Consider the following 26,295-nt stretch of genomic DNA (forward strand, 5'->3'; position numbering starts at 1 on the left):
CACATTTTCTTAATCCACTCATGAATTGATGGGGACTTGGGTTGATTGAACATCTTTGCAGTGTGAATTGTGCTGCAATAAACATTTGCGTGCAGGTGTCTTTTTGATAAAAGGACTTATTTTCCTTTGGGTAAATACCCAGTAGTAGGATTATTGGATCAAATGATAGGTCTACTTTTAGTTCTTTGAGGAATCTCCATATTGTTTTCTGTAGAGGTTGTACTAATTTGCAGTCCCACTAATAGTATATAAGTGTTCCTTTCTCTCTGCATCCATGCATCTCTTGTTTTTGGACTTTTTAATAAAAGCTGTTCTGACTGGGGTAAGGTGATATCTCATTGTGGTTTTAATTTCCATTTCCCTGATGATTAGTGACATTGAGCATCTTTTCATATGTTTATTGGTCATTTATCTATCTTCTTTTGAGAAGCTTCTGTTCATGTCTTTTGCCTGCTTTTTAATGGGGTTGTTTGATTTTTTCCTTGCTGATTTGCTTAAGTTCTTTGTAGATTCTGGTTATTAGTCCTTTATTGGATGTATAGCTTGCAAATATTTTCTCCCATTTTGTAGGTTGTTGGGATGCATATCTCTCACCACTCACAAAAATTAATTCAAGATGGATAAAAGACTTAAATGTAAGGCATGAAACCCTAAGAATTCTAGAAGAAAATGTTAGAAAAACTCTTCTAGATATCGGTCTAGGTGAAGAATTTATGAAGAAGACTCCAATGGCAATTACAGCAACAAAAAAAATAAATAAATGGGACTTGATTGAATTAAAATGCTTCTGCACAACCAGGGTCTTGCCTTTCTTAATAACTCGCCCCTCCCAGGCTTTCTGATTTCCAGCAGCTCTGCCACCACCTGGGGATCCTCCTGTACTGGAATGTGATGCTGTTCTCCCTGCTTTAGTTGGACCTGCCATTTCCTTTGTTTATTGCCCCTTCCTCTTTCCCCCCAGAAGGGTTGTTTCCCACCAGGCTCCTGTATTGAGGATGCTGGGGTGTGCGCAAACTTGTGGGTCTGCCAACATACAGCTAGGTCAAATCTTGCACCGGAGCCCTGGAGTTGGATCTGATGCAACAATTCATTTTTCTAGGCTTAGTTAGAGTTGTGATGACTTTGGTGGGAGTGAAAATGGAGTCTCTCAATAACAATGACATTTGGATTCAGGTGTCCAAATGCTTGAGATGTTTAAAATTCTGTAGGTTAAAGCTGTGCTTGAATTGTGTCAATTATTTAGGATATGCATATCCTCTCTAAAGTTGACTTTTCCTTTCTCAGTTGTTTTGGCAAAAAGGAGTGTTTCTATAAGAGAAGCAGACCAAGGGCACGAGAGTGAAGACCTGTCATTCCTGTTTTGATAAAATGCACTGTAGTGTAGACCACTATAGGCAATACCGCTTAGGGCATATATGCTCCCCCAAAAGAAATATATACCCTGCACAAGTGTATTTTTTTCTATGACCCTGCAGACTCAGTTGGGGACATAACGTCCTGTGATTAAATTTAAGGCAACCTCCAGAAGTTTCTCTGTTCTGTGAAGTTTCTACTTTCTGCCTCATGAAAGTAATTTGTAAGATGTTGAACAATTGATTTCCCTTCTCTTTGTGGTTCTTTTAGTTTCTTTGTCATAGTCTTAGAAATCAGGTTCTGAGATCTGTGGGAATTTATGTTACAAAGTATTTAATACAAATTCTGAAACATTATGCTTTTGCTCATCTTTTTATTTCAGCTGCAGCTAGTACTACCATGTAGGTGCCCTGAAGATCCCCCTGTGGGAAGGTAATTAGATGATGCTTCCAGATGCATAATCTGGAAACGTGGTTTCTGGTGGCACCATGGGTGAGAGAACACGTTCGTGCCTCATTTGTGGCAACTGTGACTACAATCCCGGTCTCATGGTTTCTGTTCATCTCTGGTGGCTGTGGCTCTGACTCACAGTACTTCTGACTTGCCTTTGAACACTCAGCTGCTTAGGAAGAGCTGACAGTGAAAGCAAGAATATTGTAGGGGTGTGTTTGCATTAGCCATGGAGTGAGGGAAAAGCAGATTTAGCACCTGATTGCCTGCCTTCTTGGAGAGACCAAAGTTTTCTAAAGTAATATTGTATTGTGCGTGCATTGATTTCTGTAGATAGGACAATTCTGAGATAGGAAGAAAGTGACACATATTCAAATATAAAAAATAGCCTGATGTTGGGGATCATTTAATAATAATTAATTGGATAGCTTATCCTTTTAAGGTGATAGATTCCCTCTGCTTTCCTTGTGCTTATGTTTGCAGCTAATGCAGGTTTTTCTTTCTTTCTTTTTTTTCTTACAGGCTAAACATATTTTTGACTGGCATGAACCCATTCTACTTCCATGCAGTAAATGTAATTTTACACTGCTTAGTGACTCTTGTGCTGATGTACACTTGTGATAAAACCGTCTTCAAGAATCGTGGACTTGCTTTTGTTACAGCGTTGCTTTTTGCTGTGCATCCTATTCACACGGAGGCGGTGAGTGTAATTGGACCTCAGTGAAATAACAAGACTATATATATGTGTATACATAAACTAAACCCATCTTTCCCCCCTTTTAAAACCACGTGAATTCAAAGCTCTACTACATTGTTTATATACAAACCATTGTACTTGACAACTTTTCTTTTTGAATGTTCAGATTGGCTGTATTGTACCTCCTGGATTTAACCGCTTTTCTAAATAACTGCTGTTATTATTACAGGTAGTAATGAATGGCCACAGTTTTTTATTTGTGAAAAATGTAAGTCCTAATGTGTTTGCAGCAGCAAGGACCATTTTAAGACACTTGGCATGCTGAGTCATTGTTCCTGCTCTACATTTATATTTTACCTTTGCTCACTCTGCTTAGTACTTATAATGTTTATAATACAGAACCGTATGTGCTGGGAGAGGCCCATAAAAAGTTAGACTGACATTCTTCAAGTTAGAAAGACAGACGTAGGAGCCTTACACATTGTTTCCCAAGTTATTTAATAAGAAGTGTAGTTATTTTGTGGATGATGAGAAAGTTATTTAGAAAGTATTGGTAGTTTGTGGATCTGTGGCCCTCTTTAAAATATTTACTTAATTGTTCAGTGAGTGAGACGGCATTATTAACCTACCTTGCTTCACATCTCAGTAAGCATAGCTGGTTTGTTTTATGTGCATTGCTCAGAGACTTTCAAAGGGATACATGGGCACCACAGTTTTAAAAGAATCTTTTCCAGAGCTCTAGTTTGCTTACATCTCTCTGTGTACTTTCCTGACGTTGACCTGCCTGAGAACACACCTACAGTAAAGGTGTCACCTTGTATCACTTTTCCCTGTTCCCTTTCTCAGTGGTTCTTCTCTCACTTTGATGACAATAACAGATACCTCCCATACATCAGAATCTTACTATGCCCCACATGGACAAACCTTGGAGGCTCCTTACAAGGAGCAATTTGATATATTGGTGTCAACATGGCATCCTTCATTTAAGGCGTTATAAACCCAAAGTAGGACTTCACATCTTTCCCTCTCTTGTGCATATTTTTGTGAGAATACAACATGGTGTTAGAAATAAGGTTTGGTGGCCTGTGTTGCTGTTCTAAATTCAGAAGGAAAATAGTTGTCATGGGGCTGCATAATAATATGTTTATTTGAACCAACTCGAGAAGTCTGATTTGACTAATTGGTTTGAGATGAGGACTGGTTTGCTGGTTAGGCTATGTGATGGACGTTTTCCACAAACAGAATTCTAAGCCTACAAGCCCAAGTTTTGACAAACATGTTTAGATTGAGTGATAAAGAAAAAAGATAGCTTTATAAAAAATTACGTTGTTAAAGGTAATTTTTCCAACCCTTTCTGAGTATTGTGGACTAAACAAGGTAGCCTCTAAGTGGCAGAATAAGGGGTATAAGTAATAGCCCTTCTGTAAGTCTTGGGAAAGCCTTTTTGCTGTACTTCTTAAGGAACTGTGAATGACAGGTAACTCCTCTTATGATGGGTGGTTTAAATTCTTTACTTTTGACCAAATTAAAGGAGGGCTTGATTGAGTTGTCAACTGGTAAATCATTAAAAATTAAGTAAGAGGATAAATTATTATGTGATATTTGCCAATAACTTTGGAGCTCAAAGAATTAAGACATTGCTCTAACAGATCTACTTCATTCTCATTTATGTGAGCAGCCTATAAAGATGAAAGCTAAGAATAGAATTAATACTGCATGCTGTCTTATTCTAGCAAAAGGTAAGATTCAGCCACAGATTACTGAATTTATTGAAAAGAAATGTGCTATATCTGTATTTTTAAGAGGTAAATTTTTATAGTTAACAATTATTTTTTCTATTTCATTTATGATGTATCAAACAATTGTGAAATAATAATTGGAATAGTAATACAAAATTAACAATTTAACAGAGACTTATGGTCATGGTAAGTTTAACTACATATATTTTTATTATAAGGAGATGGATGATAAAATATTTTTAAGCATAACTATGTAATACATTAAGAAAAAATGCTGAGAGGGAAATAAAATGGAAGTATGAATTTAAAGAGAAAGCAGATAAAATGTCTACTATTTAAAGAAGATAATTTATGGTCCTATTTTTGTTCTTTAACGAAAGGGAGATACTTTCCAGTAACTCCCTTTCCCACCACATCAAGGCCTTTTTTTTAAAAAACAGTTTATCACTATATCTTCTAGAAAGTACATCTCTTCTTCCACCTCTCTGTCCTCCTCCTTAGACACTTGAATTGAAATCTGTAATTAAGTAATAGTCTCTTGATTTTACTTTGTAGTATAAATTGTTACGTTATTTGTGTTCGTGTAAATGGAGGGTGGTGAGCTTCAAGTTACTATAGTGTTCTGACTCCATTTGGTACATTTAAAACAGTAACATTATGATCTTATTTAAAATAATTTATAATTATAATGCATGGGCAGTTAGATCCTTTCACATATTTAAAATTATGATGAAAAACTTTAGATATGAACTTAAAAAGATGAGAGAGATACTTAAGTTTTTCATGTTATTTTTGGACATAGAGTGAAGAAAAACAATCAGGGATAAATTCTCTTAGCTGTGTAGAATATGTGGTGCTGGGCCGGTGGGATGTTTCAATCTAAGACCATAGACAATATTATATTTCTGACAGCTAATTCTTCAAGTACTGCTGAAAAACTGTTCCTAGAGTATCTTGGGGTCAATTATCACAGGAAAGAACAAATAAGTAGGGCAGTAACAGTTTTTATTGCAGAGGAGTACATAAAATACAGACAATCTTAGTGTGATCATGAGCTGGTGGAGTTTGGATTCTAAGAAAACAGAAAAATTCTACTTACAAAGTAATCTTTAAGAAAGGGTTTCAACAAGGTTTTGTACTAATTGAAAAAAATTTACAGTAACACAGTTAAAGGGGCTAAGGAATGTGAGAGCTGGACATTTATTTAGGGAAGGACATTAGGGAAAGTATTTACATTCATTCACAAGAAGATGGGGTAAATGTAAGAGGGAGGCAAAGAAATTTGACCTACAAAACAATTTATACTTTGAAGTACAAAGGAGAGACTGTTATTTAGTTATAGATTTCAATTCAAGTTTCTAAGGAGGAGAACAGGGAAATGGAAGAAGAGGTATACTTTCTGGAAGATGTAGCAGTAAATTATTTTTTTAAAAAAGAACTTGGTGTTGTGGCAGAGGGAGTTACTGGGAAGTATTGTTAAAGAAGGACAAAAACGGAACAATGGAAGATTTAAATCTGGGGGATGGGTTTTAATTTAAATACATTGATATGATTAAGTATAAAAATGTTGATATGATTAAGGATTTGCTTAACTAATTATGCAATCAACAAATAGTTAATGAATACAGTCATCCCTTGGAGTCCTCAAGGGATTGATTCCAGGCCCTCTGAGGATACCAAAATCTGAGGATGCCCAAGTCTCTTATATAAAATGATGTAGTGTTTACATGTAACCTACATGTATAGTCCTGTACTTGAGATCATCTCTAGATTACTTATAATACCTAATACAATGTAAATACTATGGAAATAGTTGTTATACTGTATTTATTTTTATTTTTTGTTGTTATTATTTACTTATTTATCTTTTCAGTATTTTTGATCCTTGGTTGGTTGAATTTAGGAATGCAGAACCCATGGATGTTGCTTGGTGCCAGGGGAGTATGTGGGTGAATGGCAGGGTCCCTACTCATAATTTGTTCACAAGCTCATCAAAAAGGCAAAGAACATGCACATGAATAGATACAAGACAAAGCAATATGTTGTAATAAAACAGAAACTGTAGCAGAGAGCAAAATTATTTCCAATTCAAGTAAATTGGGACAAATTCATTTATTTACTCAATCTTTCAATAAATATTTGAATAGCTATAATACAGTGATTGTCATATAGTCAGTGCAGGGGATAGTGATAAATAAGGTAGACCCAGACTCTCCTCATGTAAGCCCTTGAGATTATTGGAAGGGTTTTCTGACAGTATATTTCTTGGGAAATTTATATGTTCTTCTGAATTATGAGAAAAATCAGTAAAGAAGTTGGGAAATGAGGGAAGTGATTGTAATTCTTTTATGAGAATTAAACTTAATCATAGAGATGTCATAGGTTAGAAGGAATGCACTTACGTCGTGTTGAAAGTAAGAGCAGGGAACACCGACACATGGAGTTGAAGGTTAAGGTCAACATTTCCAGAACTGAAACAGGAAGATATAGGAGAAAATTGGTCGTGATCTAATCAATCAGTCTGGCTTGTAGCTGTTGCCATGTGTTAAGTGTGCATTCCTGGCCCTGTCTGACACTAATGGAACTCATTCTTGTAGATAAAATAAATATTAAAAAACCTTATACATATAGTATACTTCATACAAATTCTGTGAGTGATATTCCAAAAAATAACAGGTTTTGAGGGCAAATTAAGACCTAATTGGCAATTTCCACATGTGATTCTGTTAACCTTGCTAGGCGATCTGGATGAATTTTGTCCACTTAATGTTCACTGATGTTTTTCCAGTGTTTGAATGTGTGTTAGAGGTTGCAGTCCCCAGGTTACAACCACCCCGTTGGTGATGGAAACCTGCAGCTTGAGGCCGAAATACGTGCCGTCCATGTGCATGTATTTCTCACTTACCATGAATTGACCAATTGCGTTTGTACTTTCCAGCACCCTGCAATTCAACCTACATTGCCGTAGAGTCACGTCAGCTGGCTCCCACTTAACATTCCATCTTTGGTTCCTGGGGTCCCTCCCCGCTTCTTTGCATTGACTGCATGTTCTTCATCACTTCATGCCTCCCCTTCCAGAAACACTCCTTTACCTGGAATGCATTTTTGTTCTCTTCGGGGCCTAGGCTTCACATTCCTGCCTTGAGTTTCCCAAAATCCTCCTTGTCTGTCCTGTAAGTCTCAGTTTGCAAAGCCAGCCCTTCCAAGAAGCCTTCCCAGATCCTCTAGTTAAAATTAATCTCTTCAGTTTTCTCTTGGTAATGATTTCTCCTCTTATGATGCACATAGTTCCCCTGTATCGTACTGAATACCCTCTTTGGGCTCCCATCAGGTGTTAAACTCCTTGAGGCTGATTGTATTCCTCCAGCTGGCACAGTACCTGGCAAAGAAGAGGCACTTGGAGAATGTTTGTTAACTGGAATCAAATACACAATTACTGAACATGATGATTTTGACTAATTGAATCACTGTGAATGGCTGGTCTAGACATATGGTACTTGATGACAAGCACCTGTTTTTAGATATCTAACCTTTTTCCCCAAAGACCCCAGCTCAACAAGGGTATAGAGGAAGTGTTCAAGGCATGCTTAGTGCTTTGGACTGGCAAGAGAGCCAGTCAGTGTTAGCACTACCATTTCAACACCCTCTCTGAGCTTCTCCTCCAAAGGGCACTACATTCTTTATATCTGGGCAGATCCAACTGGCACACTCCACTGCTGCTGCTTCCAAACTGGCTGCAATGTGAGAAGCAGGGCTGCAGGACGCCTTTAACACATTAGTTCAGCTTGCCTAGCTTGTGATTGCCTCGTTCCAACTTGCTACACCCAGTAACAGCTTGCAGGTCTTGCAGCTGACCACATCAGCTGTGCTGTGATGAGTGCCCCTCTGGACCCAGACGCTTGGCCTTATCCCAAGACTTTGTTGCTGGCGAGCTGGCCTGTGTTTAACCTTCAGGAGGCTTTGCATGTGATGCTGAGCTGAATACCCAAGGAGGCAGTGGTGTAGACTGAGCAGATCTGAGCTTTGCAAGTGACCCGTCCACAAGTGTTTAACACTTGCTATATGTTCCAGAAAATTATTGCCTGCTATGAATTGTTGATCAATTCTCTAACACACCGTGGACCTCAGGTCCTTTGTGACTTGGTTGGTGCTGTCTCTGTGCCCAAAATGTCAGCCCTCGTCCTTTCCCTTGTCAGCTGCTCCTCCTCAACTAGCTCTGATATGACCTTTTTTGGGGAAGCATTTTATTTATGCTTATTTTGGAAGCATTTTGGTAGCTTATTTTTTTCTTTGGTAATTTTATTTCTCGCATTTTAAAAAATTAAGAGAAATACACACACATCTTATGTAGCAAAATAATACAGAGATTTATGGTGTCACCTGTCTTCTACTCCTCTTGCATTTCAGTTCTTTTCTGAAGTAACACATTTTTTGGAAATAATTTCAAAGTTAAAAAATATAGAGAATGACTCTATACTCTTCTCTCCAGATTTACTAATTTTTAACATTTTGCCATATTGATTTTATCATTTTTCCTCTCTCCCCCTCAATATATAAAAATATTACATATTTTCTGAAGCATTTGACATTAGGTTGCATAATTCATGCCCCTTTACACCTTATTAATTTAGTTGCATATTTTCTAAAACTAATTTATTTTTAGTGTCCTTTAGTCTCCTTTAGTTTGAAACGGTTACCAGTATTGTCTTTCTATAATATAATTTATAGATTTTAATATGATTTAGAATTTATTTTAGAATCTATATATTTTATTAATGTATTTATCATATTGCAATATATGTTATATAATTATATCAGTATATAATACATTTCATATGTTTATAATTTGTAACATGGTTTATAGGTATAGTATATTATATAAAAATTATGATGTATAAATAAAAATAATATAAATATATGCTATGTAATATACTGTATGTAAATACAGAATATGTAATATGTAATTAAAATATATTAAATATAATATATGCATATATAATATATGTATGATATACCTATGGTATATGATAATTTATGTAATATGATAGATTACAAGTTGTAATATACTTAAGAATCGTGATATAATATAAATCAGAATTAATTAATTTGTGATAAAATGTTAATGTTGTAAAATTTAATATAAAATTGTAATTTGTTAGTATGATATATGTATTTATATATTTTTATGGAATGTTTATGTTTTCTCATAGTTATATTCAGGTTATGTGTCCTTGGCTAGAATACTGCATAAATGATATATCCTTCTCAGGAATAGTGATTTTATTTTTGATTCCCCAGTCAAGGTGAAATGCAATATAATGCAGTTTTCCCATAGTGTTAGTATTTTTTTTATTTTTTCCAGCTAATAAATAATTGGTGAAGAGCCACTTTGAAGCCGTGCCAATACTTTGCGCCTTAGAAATTTTCATGCACTAGATTTGGCATCCATTGATATTTTCGATGTTTCTTACTCATTCCAGTCTTCACTGTTCTAGAAGCAAAATGGTTATTTTCTAATTGTACTACTCCCTCCACATTCATTAACTGGCTTTTTATGATTATAACATTTTTTATATTTTATTTTTAATTGCCATATGTTAATTGTTACATAGTCATGGTGTACATAGTGATGTTTTGATGTATGTAATGTATAGTGATCAGATCAGGATCATTAATGTATCCATCATCTGAAACATTTGTAATTTCTTTGTGTTGGGAACATTCTAGGTATTTGAAACCATATAATATATTATTGCAAGGTATAGTCATCCTACAGTTCTATAGAACACTAGATCTTCTTTCTCCTATCTAGCAGTAATTTTGTACCCTTTAACAAATCTCTCCTTATTTCCCTTTCCCCCTATCCTTCCTATCCCCTAGTATCCTTTTACTTTTTACTTCTCTGAGATCAACTTTTTTTGCCTTCCACATTGGCTTTCTAAATGAAGGAAGAGCTCTCCTTTCTTTCCCATTCTCTTGTTTGCCGTATGTGTGTATGTATTTACATATGTATCCATTCATTCATCTGCATACCATTATGCATTCGTTAATGATGGGGACACATTCTGAGAAATGGTGATTGCATCATTGTGTGAACATCATAGAGTAACTTACACAAAACTAGATGGTATAGCCTGCTACACACCTAGGCTATGTGGTAGAGCCTATTGTTCCAAGGCTACAACCCTGTAGAGCATGTTACTGCGTGGAATACTGTAGGCAATTATAACCCAGTGGTATTTGTGTATCTAAACATATCTAAACACAGAAGAGGTACAGTAAAAATATGGTATTATAATCTTAAGGGACCACTGTCATGTATGTGGTCCGTTGACTTAAATGTTACTATGCTGCACATGACTATTTATTATCAGTGCGGCTTCATGGATTTCTATTTTTAATGGTTTGTAATATAATTACAATCCTTATTTATTTTGATATTCATATTGTCTCAGATTTGGTCAGTGGGAGCCCCTCATCACTGGCTTCTTTGTGTGTCCTTTTGACTGTCATTTTTTGAGCACTTTCTTAGTTTCTGATGTGAGAAGGTGATCTAAGCTCCTCTTGAGTCTCCCCAGCCCCAGCCCTGGTATCAGCCAGTTCTCCCAGGAGCTGGTGTTCTCTTTCATGGGGGAATGGCTTGTGGTTAGTGTCATGATGGCTCTTTGCCACTGTCAGTGACAGAGTTATGAAAGATATGCACACATGTGCACACACACTTGCACGCACATAGCTTGTGTGTAGCAACCATGACTTGAAACTCATTCCCTTTCTTGTCAAAAATATTGATTACTCCGCTTATTTTTTTCTAGTGCTCTGTAAATATCCTCTCCTCCATCAGCACTCTGGTGCCCAAAGTCTAGCACAGCGTCTGACCCCCAATTATTACTCAAAAATTTCTTTTGAATAAGTCAATAAATGAATAAATTTTGATACTGTGAATTGACCCTCTGTAGAAGAGATTTTAAAAATAAAGTTAAGCATGAAAATCTTACTTTTTCCTTCCTTTTTTTTCCTTTCTATAAACTGATTGTTAAATGTATGTGATAATCAGAGGTGGTTAGTCCATATATCAGAATTTCAAGAACAATGTGTTTTCTGTTATGTTATAGCTTTCATTCATCTGAAACAAATACATCTCTGTACTGTATTTCCGTAATGGTTTTCTGAAAGTAATGTTCTGAGGTTTTTACTTTTTTATTTTTTACACTTCCTAGGTGGCTGGGATTGTTGGCAGAGCTGACGTGTTAGCGTGTCTGCTGTTTCTTTTGGCCTTTCTCTCCTACAATAGGTATGTGTGGCTAAGAGTGCCCTTCTCTGTGATCACAGCCATGCCGTGTGTGCACACTGTGAGCATGTGCTTGAGAGAGGAGGGGGCTTCTGTCTGTGATAATGCTCGGTGAGCTTTCTGGGGACCAGGGAGAAGAAACGCTTTCCTTATCCAGTGCTGGGCTGTTTTCTACTTGCCCATTCCGGGCATTTTAAAGAGACTGCTTTCCCAGTGCTGGGAGCCCAAACTCTTGCTTCTTGCTTCCCCTTACTTGTAGTTTCCAACTGAGAATGGAATTTCAAATCTTTGCACTGAGCCAAAATATACTGGATGCAGTGCTCTGTTCTGTTTGCCTATAATTTGTTTGATTTCTCCTTTTCATTTGGTCCTAATTTTTTTCCTTTTTATTATCCTCACCAAAGTAGCTAAGAGCTTAAAATAACAAGGCTGAATAGAAAGTAGTATTTCTCAACTGTAGTTTGCCAATTTCCACATACTTTCATCAAAATGCAGAAATTGTTTGCTTTGGGAAACTGAAAAAAAGCAGTCAAATAATTTCCCATTATTATTACATCTTTATCCCAGAGTGATCAGATCCTCTCACCTGAGTTGTGACATGTCCACATGTGGGAAAGGGTGGGTTAGAAAGAGAATATAAATGGGGGCAGCGGGGTCAGGGCATGGCCCAGAAAAAGGGGCAGGTCAACTTGTTGCCTTGCTTGGTAGGGAGATGCCTGGTTACGGATTTGTGAGCCCTGATCTTTGGATCAGTTCATTGACCTGTAATCTTACAAAGCCCAGTGACTCTGTTTGAGGAACACTATTCTAAACCAGTGGTTCTTTTTTATTTTTTGAGAGACAGGATCTTACTCAGGCTGAAGTGAAGTGGTGCCGTCACAGCTCACTGCAGCCTCAAACTCTTGGGCTCAAGTGATCCTTCTGCTTCAGCCTCCCGAGTAGCTGGGACTACAGGCATGCACCACCACGCCTGATTACACCAGTGGTTCTTAATTAGGGGTGATTTCTCTCCCTCCCTTAGCCACCCCCTCCCCGCCCCTGCCTGAGACATTTGGCACTATCTAGAAACATTTTTGATTGTTACAACTAAAGAGGTGTTACTGGCATCTAGTGGGTAGAGGCCAAGGATGCTGCTACATAAACATCGTGCAATGCACAGGAAAGCCCCTCCAACAAAGAATTACCTGGCAGAAAAATGCTAATAGTGCTGAGATTGAGAAACCCTGTTATAAACCAATTTAGACTTTGAGTCAAGAAGGAAATGAATTAAGTCTTAGGAAGTTTTGTTTTGCATAAACAAAACCTTTTCTTAGTATAGTATCAGTCTTCTGCTCCTGGCTTTGTAACCTCCCTCTGCATTCTTAACCATATGATATGGTGTTATGAAATCTTAAAATATAGGCTGAAGTTTAACAATCATTTCCTGTTTACTCTGATGTTAGAATAGAATTGATAATAGATTTTTAGTTTAAACTTGTTCTCCCAGGCTTTTTCAGTGTGGTTGATGTATCTAGGAACACGAGTAGGCAAACCTGCATCTGTGTAATAATCAGCCGTATTATTGCAGGTTTATTGCGCATGCTATTCTCACTTTTAGAAATTTAAGCTGTAGACCAACTCAATAGACAAAAGCCTGTCTAGTGCAAATTTTTGCATGTAATTTTATGCAGTGGTTCTAAGACATCACACTAAGGAGAAGACATCACAACTGCAGAAATATTGGTCTTTACTTCAAAAGAGTAGGTGCCAGTGGGTGTGGCACCCGCTGAAAGGAACAGTGATTTTTCTTGATATGGGGCCACTTCTATTTTGTAAGGTGAAACAAAGACTTTATAGCACTGGAGAGTTTTTGAAAATCTTTGCTGGAAAGTAAACTGAGAAACAAACTTTTCTAATACATGCTCATGAAAAGGAAATTTAAAAATACAGATAAGCCAAAAGAAAAGAAAAATGTCTGAATTGAAATGTCGGTCATTGAATGTTATTTTCATCACAGAGGGAAGTGCTGATTATATTTTGGGGGGAGTTGTATGTCTGTATTTATATATGTATAAAATCCCCACTGACTTCTTTGTTTTGTGTACAGAAGATGATGATGATAAACACTTGATATGTAATAAGTTATTTATTCAGTCCTTCCCAAAACATCCCATTTCACACATAAGGGAACTTTGGACAGAGATGCAAAGTAATTTGCCCCATGTTACCCTGTTCCTTAACTGCGGAGCTATGATTTGAACCCATGGAACTTGGCTCCAGAGCTCATGCATGTGGTTTAATAACTCGTATTATTCACTTAAAATGTATTCACCTAACCATCTTCCCATATCACTAAATATGTCTCTGTGGTATGAATAGCTTCTTAAATAGCTTTTTAGTGCTCATCTGTTATATACCCTATTTTATGAGAATTAGTATATACCATAATGTAAGTACCAAAGTTAGTGTTCTTGGGCATTTCCTTGTTTTCATCTTAGCAATTTTAGATAACTCCATGATGAACACTCTCGAAGAAATCTCTGCTCGCCTACTTAATTACTTAGGATACAAATGAAATTGACGTTACATCTTCTTTTTAAAAGGTAATATTTCTTAGAGACCCACATTCCTTTTTAGATTAATAGAACCTCCAACTTTTTTCCCAGGAGTCTGGACCAGGGCTGTGCTGGGGAATGTTTCCCTCCCACGGCTTCTCCCTTCTTCCTGCTGCTCAGCTTGTTTCTGGGGACCTGTGCCATGCTGGTGAAGGAGACAGGCGTCACGGTGTTTGGAGTGTGCTTGGTTTATGACCTCTTTTCCCTCTCCCACAAGCAAGAGAAGTCGTAAGTCATTTTAAAGTTTTGATATCAAGCCACGTGTGAAGGGCAGAGAAGAATGACTTAAAGCAGTATTTTCCAAACTTTCATTTAAAAAAATAAAAGTATAACACTTTGTTCAGTGTAATCTCATCTTAGTGGATTATATATTCAAACTCTTTGGATTCTTATAAAAATCAGTGAAGACTGTGAAGTTTTTGCGAGCCTCACCTTTAGAATTGAAACGTATTTATGATAACTGCACATTTATATTGCTCGTTTGTTTTGGTTGTGTACTGTTGAGAAAAGCTTGCTTCACACAGAGAAGTGGTTGCAAATGGTAACAGCTTTCAACAGCTTGCTTTGAATCTCTTCATTGGAATGAGTGTCATCCATCAAAGAGCACTGCTAACTTGGAGCCTGTTTGCTGTCATAGTGATGCTGTTACCTAAGAGTTTTAGGAGGCACCTAGTGGAATTCCACAAAAAGCCAGTCTAAAACCATAGAGGAATGGGTACACATCATGTTCAAGTTAAAGAACAAGCTTATTTGGTGGCCCATTTTTCATTTAAAAAATTTAAGGCATGCTCATTTTATTCTGTAGCTTATAGACAACAAAGAATCACTGAGGCATATTAAAAGTTCAAGCACATACTGTAATTTTCTTCCCCCGTCGAATCCATAATTACTAACAATTTTACAAGCAGACCCCATTTCCAGTAATTATAAGGCCCTCACTTCTGAACTTTTTAAAGATAGGGCTGATGTATTCTCCTGTCTTGTCAGATGAAAAATGTTATGTTTAAAAATAATCCTGCCTTTTTATTCCACTTCTTACATCTGTATATTTCTTGACATGAAGGCAAGAGCAGTACTTTTGAATGGCAACAAACTGAGATGAGTCAGGAAGTTCTGATCACCTTCCTGCCTGGGAGTGTGATAGTTGGAGATAATTTTAAGAGTGTGGAGCTCTGCTGGCTCTCAGTAAGTCTCAGAGGCACGTAAAAGGAAGGAGCCCAGTGATCACTGTGACTCAAGCTCGTGCCAAGAAAACTATGAGCCAGAGCTGCCGAGTGCCTTACCTTTTAGAGAACAACCTGTAAATCCCTTTCTACTTTCTTCTTGCATTCACCTTGTCTCTACCTCCTAACTTCTTTCTCCTACGTCTCACTGACAGCAAAAAGATAGGATCTCCGACTGTCAATTTGTTCTGTCATGTGGTCCAGTCCAGAGCTGATTTAATGTTGTCGTTGAAGTTGTGTCTCCTCTGGTCTCCAGCCCATTGTTGCCTACGCTCTCCTTTCTCTTCATCTAGTCACCGTTGAGCCAGCCTTTTTTCAAAGGGGATAATTGTCTCTTTTCTTTCTTTGATGATCTTTCTTAACCTTCATAATACTAACCTGCTAGAAGTTCTATGGAAGGAATGATACTGCTGATACATAGCATAAAAGTCCCACAGCTCATAGTCTTTTTTTTTTTTTTTAAGGAGCTTTTAGCTCTCACACCCAGCAGTGCTCCATGAGTGGAGGCATTCACGCTCTCCTTCATCCTTTTATCTACCCGTTCAACACGTACTCATTCTGCCTGGCCAAGAACAAGACAGATAAGTTTCCTTCCCCCAAAGAGCATGCAGGGTATTGGTGGAGACAGACATTACAGAAGTATTTACATGAGTAATTGATTATAGTTGTGAAAAGGGAGAGGAAGGAACCAGAGCATGTAACAGGGAGAACTGGCCACAATATCTCTTACACCCTGGTCGAGTGGTAGGCACTGTGTTACACCATTTGCTCATAAAAACGATTATCCCCATTTCACAGAGGAGAAAGCAGAGGCACAGAAAGTGTCCTCCCCACTGTCGCCCGGCCCAAGTGGAGCCAGGATTGGGACCCATGTCTGCCTGGCTCCAGAACCACAGGGTTTCCCCTGAGTACCAGTGCCTCTGTGGAGGGAACACAGGACAGGGACTCAGGACCCCCTGCAGGACATCTGATGCCCAGGCACCAGGAGACAGTTACACCAGCTGGGAGGTTCTGAGTGTGTAGGAGAGGGGGTGTCGTAGACTTCTTTGAGAATTTCACAACATTGTGTCCCCAGAATGATGCACACACAAACACACACAGTTCTGCACACTTAGGGATCTGCCCTGCACCCCGCTTTGTACTTTATCTGCTAATTTAGAATAAACATTTTAGTATTAGGTGGTTCATGAGATCTTTCATTGTGTGTCTCCGGCAGCAGGAAAGAAACAGTAATAGAAACAAATGTTAGAAGCACTTTCCTACCAGAAGAACAATTTAAGTTTTAAGATTGGGCTAGATTTCCTTTATTCGACATCACCTTTAGGAGGAAAGATTTTTTTAATGAAAGATTAGCTCCTGAAGTTAACTTTCTTTGTCTTTTCTTTCTTTTTTTAAAAATTAGGATATGATTTCCAACATGTAGAAAATAACTTTCCCCGTCCCCAGTCCCTCCCTTCTCTCTCTCTAGAGGTAACCACAATCCTGAATTTGGCACTTTTCATTTCTATGATCGTTTCTATGGCATTGCTTCATATGTATATACGAGTGAATATCAAATAGGATTGTTTTATATATTTTCAAGCTTTACATAAATGATACCACCTCCTTTTCATTTAATATTGGAATTTGAAATACATACATATTGATAGATGTGGCTACATTTCATTCATCTTAACTGCTGTGTAGTGTTTCATTACTCCAATTTATCCATTCTTCTGGATTTGGAATTTAGGCTACTTCCATGTTTTTGCTATTGTAAACTGTGTTGCAGTGAAACTTCTGTGCGTGTTCTTGTGCAAATCCATGAGGGTTTCTCTCAGGCGTAACCATTGTAGCGGAGCTGCTGGGCAGAGGACAGATGCACGCTGACCTCGTTACTCGCTGAGACGTTGCTCCTGAAATGGTTGCAGCAATGAATGAGAATCTACTTTGTTTCACTTTCTTACCGTCACTTGCTAGTATGGCTTTTTAATTTTTGTTCATCTAGTGGTTGTGAATTGTATCTGAGGATTCATGACCGAAAAATGTAATCAGAGTACATTGGATGGCTCAACTGTGAACACTATTTTGCAAGATCACGATAATGTCAATCGTGAATACCATTTCAACCAAATATTATGAGAGAAATATATTGGAGGGTGAGGAGTGAAGGGTGTGTGTGTGTGTGTGTGTGTGTGTGTGTGTGTGTGTGTGTGTGTGTGTGTTGGTGACCACTTAAGAGAGACTGAGTTGTAGTTTGTAGTTTTCTATAGTAGGAAATCAATATGACAAGTTCCAAAATTGAGAAAATACATAATTATGTTATTTTTACAATGCGGCAGTAAATATCAGAAACAAAAGAGCTAAAGACCTGAGAGAATGCTTGTTTGCAGGGAGCGGGACTTGCGGGCGGGGCAGGGTACTGTACTGCTATTTCTTGTTGCAAGCCTTGCTCTTCTGTTTGACTTTGTTTTCCCTCAATTCCATACACAATTAGGAGCAACGGGGTCGTCCATCATCAGCGCAGCCCCCAGCAGCCTGGGAGCCCCCCGCCCGCCTCTCTGCCAGCACACCCTCATCGAGAGAGTGGGAAGCAGCAGCGGTTCCCTCACAAAGGAGCTTGGGGTGGCTGCCACTCCTCACTGCCACCAGAGCCCAAGAGCAGTGGATTCCCGGTGTCCCCACGAGCTGTGTGGTCCCTGATGAGGTACTGGGCTGGGTTTCTTGGTCCCTGCGTGTCTTCCATGTCCAGCATCATCTTGGGGGTACCTGGAGGAGTGAAGCACTGAGTCAGCTCTTTGTGGGAACACCCTCCCCCCAAAATGTTTCCCTCCTAACCTTTCCTTTCCCGCCCTTTCTTGCCTGTATTCGATTGGATAAGACAGGAGTAGGGAGAGGAAGCAAGCGGAAGCCCTGCTGTCTGGCTGTTTGGATGCTGGGTGGTGAGGAACGGGTCTGTGAAACTTCCAGTGCCAGAAGACGGGTCGCTCCATTCGCCAGGGGCGGCGAGCGCTCTGTCTCCCCGCCCACCTCTCCCTCCCTGTTCTTTGTGTTTGATCGGAATTTATTACAGCACAAGTATGGGAGGAATCCAACCCAGGGGACCCTTCCTCTCTGAGCTCTTTTTGAAGATTCAGGAAAATCTTTAGAGCTAGGACTTCCTTCCTTCCGTCCTTTCTTCCTTTTTCTTTGACCTTGCAGTGAAAATTAACATAGATTAATCAGCACAAAGTGCTCACTACATTAGGTTGCCTCTAAAATAGCTCCAGCCATGGGCAAGTCAGAATTTAACAAATATGTGTTGGAAGATAAACTTAGGCACAGTACAATTTTAGAGAGTTTATTTGAGCAGACTGTGATTAATGAATTGGGCAGCTCCAGACACGGGTGGCGTGGGCCTCTGCTGGAGGGGAGGGAGGGGAAGGCTCTTTGTAGGGTGAATGCAGAAGTGGAGCAATTTGGTTAAAGTGGCTGGAGGGGAGAAAGGGGCAGGCTCTTATAGGGCAAATGCAGAATTGGAGCAATTTGATTGGTTAAAGTGTATGGGAATGCAGCGGCAGAGCAATATGATTGGTTAAAGTGGAGCAGTAGTCTTACTTGGATCATTCCAGTGCAAAGTCCCTGGTTAGAGGTGGGTTGGTGGTTTCTGATCAGTTAAGCTTAAGTTTCATTTTCCCATTTACACTGACTTGGGTTTCTGATAGCTTCTGTAGGAACCCAGGGTGCTGGAGCAGCCTCAGCCTGATGGCCTCCCAATTATTCTAACGTATGGAAATTCCATTCATAGTATTAGCACTTTACCACTTCAGATTGCCGTTCTTATTCTTCTGCATAGTCCCTCAAGACTCCCTCATTTCCAGGTGTTTGTTTCCAGTTAGTCTTACCTTTGCCTGTTTTTTTTTATCTTACCCCATTCATTCATTCATCAGTAAATATCTATTGAGGGCCAACATGTACCAGGCATGTTCTAGAAACCGGGAGTATCCTGGTAAACAAGGAAGACCGGTGCCTTGCTCCTGTGTAGCTGTTCTGGTAGAGGAAGGTAGACAATAAATAATCAGCAGTGACTGCACAGTGTGCCTGCTGAGTGATGGGGAGTGATGAGTCAGCCTGGGGAACGTCAGCCTGGTTGGTCAGGGAAGGCTCTGGAATCTTTCTGAATGAGGGGAGGAGCCAGCCCTGGGAGAATCTGGCTGAGGGCTCCAGGCTTGAGGGTGCCCAGCAGGTGGGGAAGAGACGGGGTGAGGGCAGGGGCAGGCAGGGCCCAGATAATGAAGGGCAGTGTTGGCCAGGAAAGCAAGTGTGGGTCTTATTGTGAGTGCAGTGGGAAGACACTGGAGTTTTTTGTGTCTTGTTTTTTTTTCTTTTTTAAGGGTACACAGACGTGATTACATTTCTTTTTAAAAATATTGACTCTGGCTTCTTTGTGGTGCCGCGTGTTGGGGGTCAGTAGTGAAGAAGCGAGAAGGGTTAGGAGGCTTTTATACAGACCAGGTGAGGAAAGAAAGAGTCTTGGCTGAGAGTCATAGGAACTGGGAGGAAGAGATGGGGTGGACTTGGGATATATTTTCAAGACAGCCCCAACAGCGCTTGCTAATGTTTGGGATGAATGTGTGAGGGAAAGGCAGAAAACAAGGATTTTTGGGTTTCTGGCCTAACCCATTGGGTGGATGGTGTCATCAGTTACTGAGCAGAAAAGCTAGGGGAGAACTAGGTTTTCTGAGGGTTGGGAGAGGGTAAAATCAGAGTGATGCATGAAATTCCTGAGGGAAAGGGAAGAGGAATAAATGATCAAAGCCGTGAGAAAACTCACCTTTTTTTTGTTGAGGGCCATCGAGGAAAAGAAGACAAAACAATTGGGGAAATTATAAATTTTTTTAAGGAAGGCAAAAGAGGAGGGAAGAAAGGAGTTAAGAGTATTGGAGACTTTCTTTCTTTCTTTCTTTTTTTTTTTTTTTTTTTATTTTTTTCCTCCTGTCCCCGATATTGGAGACTTTCAAGGCGGGACGGAAGTTAGACGGCCATGCGGCTGTGGACTCCACGAGGGCAGCACCGTGCCCTGTTCCTGCTGCCGCGTCTGGATGATAGGAGTTGCTTAAACATTTGTGAGATGAGAAAAATAATGAATGGATGATAAGAACGTATCAGAAATAAGCATACAGAGAACATTCTCAGTAAATCTGGCAGTAAAGGAATGAGGAGAAAGGTTGTTAACTAGAGGGATGTTCGTTTTTTCATTTTTATGTTGTGAACGTGTGTGTATGTGTATTCATAGATAAACTATAGAGAGGAGAGATGAAAGATGCTGGAGCAGAAGGGGATAAGATGAAATATGAATACTAGTGGTGTGCTGATAAATATTTAATAACCAGCTCTCCCAAGAAAGGAATTCCTGATTTGTAGGGTTTGCTAATTTCCATGTAGATACTCCCACCATAGCTGATTTCAAGCTATAAGTGTGACATCACTGCCCATGGAGTTGGGAGAGATAATGCCGCAGTCTGCCATTATGTGATATTTCCATCAGACACATGCAATAGACCAAAAAAAAAAAAAGTCTCAAAAGCCTAGGTAGCAGTAAAGTGAAGTAAACTAACTTGGAAGTGATGAGCTTTGAGTATTTATTACCTTTGTTTTTAATACGATTTATTTAATTTTAAGTTTATGTAAGTTAGTTTTCAATTATGGCTGTTTTTAATAACTGGCTTGCAAAATTCCTAAAAATTTAATAGTCAACTCTTGCAAGCCAGGCTCTAGCACACCAGTGAAGAAGGTCCTTCAGGAGGGGAAGGAAAACTTCCCAGTAGATACCTGTTATCTATCCACTGGGGACTAGGAAGGGGGCTAGCACGTCCCATATATGTTATCTCAGGCAACCATCACAATATCTGTGTAGTGTAGATGTTGTAATTCCCATTGCCATGAGGAAACTGAGGATCTTAGAGGTTAAAAAACCTCACCCAGGTTCACATAATTAGTTAAAGCGGTAGGGCCAAGACTGGAACCCAGGCTGTTTGATTCCTAAACCTGTGCTTTGCCCATTTACCGTGCTCTAAAGTCCAAAGTCCTAGGCGAGGACTTGGCTTTGGCTCTGTGTGGAGCTGGTCTCCCTGTTGAACTCTCAGGGGCTAGAAAGATTCTTACAGTCATCCTTGAGTCCACAGATGAGACTCCTCTTTACTTGCTTCAATATGGAATATTGGAGCTAATATAATGAGTTGGGTGCATGCTTTTGTAGATTACTTCTTGTTTTTATAACCCCAAGCACAAGATCGTTTTAGAAGTGATAATTGGAGAGCAGGAGACAGCACAGCTGGAACCAAGTCAGATTCTCATTAAGTCAATATGTTTTGGGACAAGAAATATTTTTTCCTCCTTGGAAAGGCAAGTTGTCATGTAGCTTCTCTCTTTGGAAAAGAAAGGTATCATATACTTGAGTACACATTTGATTAGTATTAAAATTATTTTTTAAAACTATGTTTGTACTTTTGTCAGAAGGTGATCAGGTAAGGCAAGTAAAATTTCAAAGAGGCAGTGTTATCCTAGTTGGGATAAGATCTCTGACTCTGCATATAGAGCCTTGACTCCATCACTTGCTTGATCCTGGACATGCCATTTTATCTCTGTGAGCCTTACTTTTCTTATCTCTAAAAGGGGGAAATACTAGCAGCACATTACTCTCTGATTGGTTGTCAGGACTAAAACCAGCAGTATCTGTAATAAGCACGTATATCTGGCATACTGTGGCCAATCAGTACATGGCGGGCAGCAGTGTCATTGATATTAGTTTAGTATTGTGAATATTATTACTCCTGTGGAGTCTTCTGAACACTTGGATGCATTGTGAAAATGGAGAACCTGCAACATACAGACAGGGAATAAGTTTATGTGGGATTTTTTTTTTTTGGCAGGGGGTCGGGGTTCAACCTAGAGACTGTTAGCACATATCTGTGTTGCATGTATCAGTGTGAGGCTGACAAAAAATTGGGCTTAACGCTACTATTAGGTGAAATATTCTTTTCAGAAGTTACCTAAAACAGGAAAAAATTCAATCCCAGGGAAAAATCCTACTGCAAGTCATTTATTTCCTTTTTTATGTGTGACTTGTGAATGGCTTATGGGTAGGCTATGTAATGAGAAACCTAGGACCAAGAGTACCCACACTGGAATCGGGTGACATTTTAGTTGATGACTGCCTTTCACTGAATTACTCCATGTGAAATGAGAAATGTTTTGTAAGTAAACATTTCCCCTCCACCCCACCATCTTCAACACATTGGATTCATGCACGCATGGACACACTTTCCCTTTCACATTAGAAAGCTCAATGAACTCTAAATCAAATCTTATCTTCATTTCAGGTATGTATAGTCATGCTTCATGTACGTACTTGACTGATTTCATATTTAAATGACAGCAACCACAATAGGCGTTGGAGACAGTTCTTGGCTCAATAAATTCTTGGACATTTCCTGTTTTGTCTGCCACCCTGCAGGGTCGTTATGGATCATTCATTCATTCAACAATATTTAATGAGCACCTACTATGTACCAGGCACTATTTTTGGTGCTGGGAACATGGCAGTGAAATAAACAAAGCTTTGTTGTTGTGGAACTTAGCTAAATGATGACCATGACATTTTTATTTAAAATGAACTCATTTTCTACCTTTGTGGGTGAGACAGTGGTTAGATTTTTGCTTCAGAGGATCTGAAAAGGTTTTCTTGTAAGTAGTTTGCACATCAGCATGCAAATCAAGAAACTAAAACATGTTTAAGACTACAAAACAGTTTGGCACTAAAGTGAAATTATAATTAAATTCGGGGGACTTAGGGAGGCATATAAATATTTTGACCTTCAATGATGAAATGAGTAACTGATCTTTTAAGTGTCATTTTGATGCTTTATTTCTGTAGACCTTGTATTGTACTCTCTTTCCCCAAAGTAGGAAATGCTGTGCAAATTAAACTCCTGAGGTAAGATTTTGAACTTTTATGCCACATGTATGATTCTTTGAGTAGGGCAAATGTGTTTCAGATTATTATTAACAGCCTCATATCAGCTTTTAGAGAAATTTAGTGAGCTAGTAATGTGAGATTTGCAGGTGACAGAACAAAATCTGTGTTGAAAGTCTGGATTACTGGTGAATAATAACTTCCTTCTTTTCTCCACCCCCCCATATACCTTTCCCATTGATTGATCTCAGATAAGCCATTTTCAGTCTCATTCACCTTCTGCCTTCAAAAATGAAATGACTGAATGAAAGAGATGTGGAGTTAACTAATGGGTTTACACAGAAAATATATCCAACAATTAAAGTGAAATTTGCGGGTTCACATTTACTTAATACATCCCCCATCCCTCACATTAAAATCCCTTAATGAAAATACAAGCCTCAATGATCAATGCATGTTAAGGACACAAAACACCTACTTCATGGAAGTAGATATGAACCAAGATCTCATTTTAAAGAGACTTTGCAAATTCTTTAATTGCTGTTAATATTTTTTCCTCCCTTTGTTTTGTTTAAAGATGACCTGGGCCATATTTTGCTATGGAATTATCTCTCTTTGATTGGTACAAATACTTCAGTCTTTAGATGTAGTTTTTAGATGGCTGCATCCAGATCACCATGACTTATCTGAGGGTGATAGTAGCATGATGGTCGTGGGCCCAAGAAAGCAATAACTTTCAGGCTGAATGACACTGATCAACTAGCATAATTCAAGTTATTTATTATCAAACACCTTTATAACTCTTTACACCCATTTGGACACAATTCCAAATGGTATCTTTGTCTGATCTTTGTTCTGTATGCACCCTGAGGTTTTTCATAGTTTGTCATGTCCTTTTAATTTAGTGAACTTGTCACAGCTTTTGCTAAGAGCCTGTACCATTTGTTGTTACTGGACTGTGGGCATGCTCAGTGAATGTTAAGGCACTGGGGAAGGGAGGAGGGCGGTGACTGCAGGCAACTGTCCTCCTGTGGAAAAGGAAATAGTTTATTGGGAAGGGTGGACAAATGCTGGTGTTCTGTTATAGGAGTGGTAGAAATGGTGGGAAGGTTATTTTAAAAACTAAAATGTTAAGTAAAAAACCTACTGTGTCAGTGTTATGACGCTTCTTGTTAATAATTATGAACTGTGTTTACTGGGATGATGTTGTTAGTGTACCCTTAAAGTTTGGAGGGTTGATTTACCCAACCTGGTTTCCCAAGTTTCTTTAAAGTAGCTTTTCTCGGTTGGGCACGGTGGCTCACGTCTGTCATCCTAACACTCTGGGAGGCCCAGGCCGGTGGATCATTTTAGCTCAGGAGTTCGAGACCAGCCTGAGCAAGAGTGAGACCCCGTCTCTACTAAAAATAGAAAGAAATTATATGGACAGCTAAAAATACATATAGAAAAAATTAGCCAGGCATAGTGGCACATGCCTATAGTCCCAGCCACTCGGGAGCCTGAGGCAGAAGGATTGCTTGAGCCCAGGAGTTTGAGGTTGCTGTGAGCTAGGCTGATGCCACGGCACTCACTCTAGCCTGGGCAACAGAATGAGACTCTGTCTCAAAAAAAAAAAAAAAAAAGTAGCTTGTCTCAAATACAGAACTTGCCAGAAAAGTATTTTCTTTTGTGGAGAGAGAATTTGAAGAGAGGGTTTTTTGTTTTTTGTTTTTTGTTTTTGTCTTTTACCATTTCCTAACCATTAGTTGAGAGTGATGTTATTCTCTTGTAAAGCAGGAATTCAGTTCAGGAATGAGTTCATTTTGCAGCTTATTGAAATCTTCTTTGGTTTTTGAACTGAGCTCAGCACTAAAATGGATCATTTCAATAAAGTACTTGTTGGCTTCATTCAGAAGTTAGCACCAAAAAGCTTCTTCTAAATAAATCACATGCTAAGGAGGCAAAATTCCTTTTAATTTATGGATAGCAGTTGGTAGGGTTTTTAACTGCTGGCAGTCCCTGGTTCATTCTGTTTCATCTTGATTGGGTACTGATTCTTGGCAATCTTCGATCCCCTGTGAATTGCAGTCAGTGAGTGATAAGTTCTTTCCCTTCTCAGTGCAGAGCAATCAAGCTTAGGCATCTGCTTTCCAACTGGATGCACAGGGACATATGTTGGAAGAGAACACTATCAGAGTGTAGGCATTCTGGTTGGCATGCAGTTCTGTCACTGTCACAATAGCTTCTTAGAAGAGGATCTCGGGTCTCGTGCCTTTCCCTCAGCTCAGCAGACAACATATGGAACATTGAACCTCTGGCTTATGCAGTTAAGAGGGCTGCAGCTGACTTCAGGGCTACCAGACAGCTCTCCCTCCCCTTGCAGAACATAGCTAGGGCTCTTAGGGTGTTGTAGGGAGTTTGCTGCCGATTTCTTTGCTCTTTTAGTTAATGCTACTGTCATCCAGCTTATTCTTTTTTTCTTTTTCTCTTATTTAATGTAGCCTGCTGGAAGGTTGTGGAGTGCTTGTAATAAAAGCAGTATCAGTTCATCTTAGCATTGTGCTCGGGGGATGTATAAATAATTCTTTCACAAGAACATGGTTCTATGCCAGGTAATAGATCATTGTGGTTGCTCTGAAAATTGTCCAGCACACATTTTGATCTGGTATTATGTACTGTAGGTTCAGTGTGACAGAATCTTGAAGATATGTATGTTTGAAAGAAACATTTTTTTAAAAAATTCGAAAAGAGTTGGGGGGGGATTTTATTTTATCCGGCAAAAGAAAAACAGAATTATAGAAATATTAATACAAATGATTTGAAAATTCTCTTAAAATTCAGAAGCAAGCATTGTGATTGTGACTTTCGTCATGATCAACATTATGAGGACCGCTGTAGTACTTACCAATGGCCAGGGACCATATGACGAGTTTGACATATAGGTTATGGTTTTAATTCTTACAGAAAAAATCTCTGAGGTAGGAAGTTTACATAGCAATAAAGAGCATGGACTCATACCAGAGTGCCTGGATTCTAATT

The 26,295-nt window shown here is 38.9% G+C and overlaps 1 protein-coding gene across 2 annotated transcripts in view; it reads left to right on the top strand.

The window, feature by feature from the left end:
* Positions 1-26,295, top strand: part of LOC123639885 (protein O-mannosyl-transferase TMTC1) — a 255,121-nt gene that overhangs the window by 14,481 nt on the left and 214,345 nt on the right. Inside the window, exons 2-5 of one of the 2 annotated variants that reach the window (XM_045554096.1) lie at positions 2,326-2,503; positions 11,457-11,530; positions 14,173-14,349; positions 17,821-18,030. In XM_045554096.1, the coding sequence (XP_045410052.1) occupies positions 2,326-2,503; positions 11,457-11,530; positions 14,173-14,349; positions 17,821-18,030 (639 nt within the window). The remainder of the gene's footprint in view (positions 1-2,325; positions 2,504-11,456; positions 11,531-14,172; positions 14,350-17,820; positions 18,031-26,295) is intronic. The other variant, XM_045554097.1, reaches the window with a different exon arrangement.

This window comes from Lemur catta, chromosome 6 (assembly GCF_020740605.2).
Source record: "Lemur catta isolate mLemCat1 chromosome 6, mLemCat1.pri, whole genome shotgun sequence".
NCBI lineage: Eukaryota > Metazoa > Chordata > Mammalia > Primates > Lemuridae > Lemur > Lemur catta.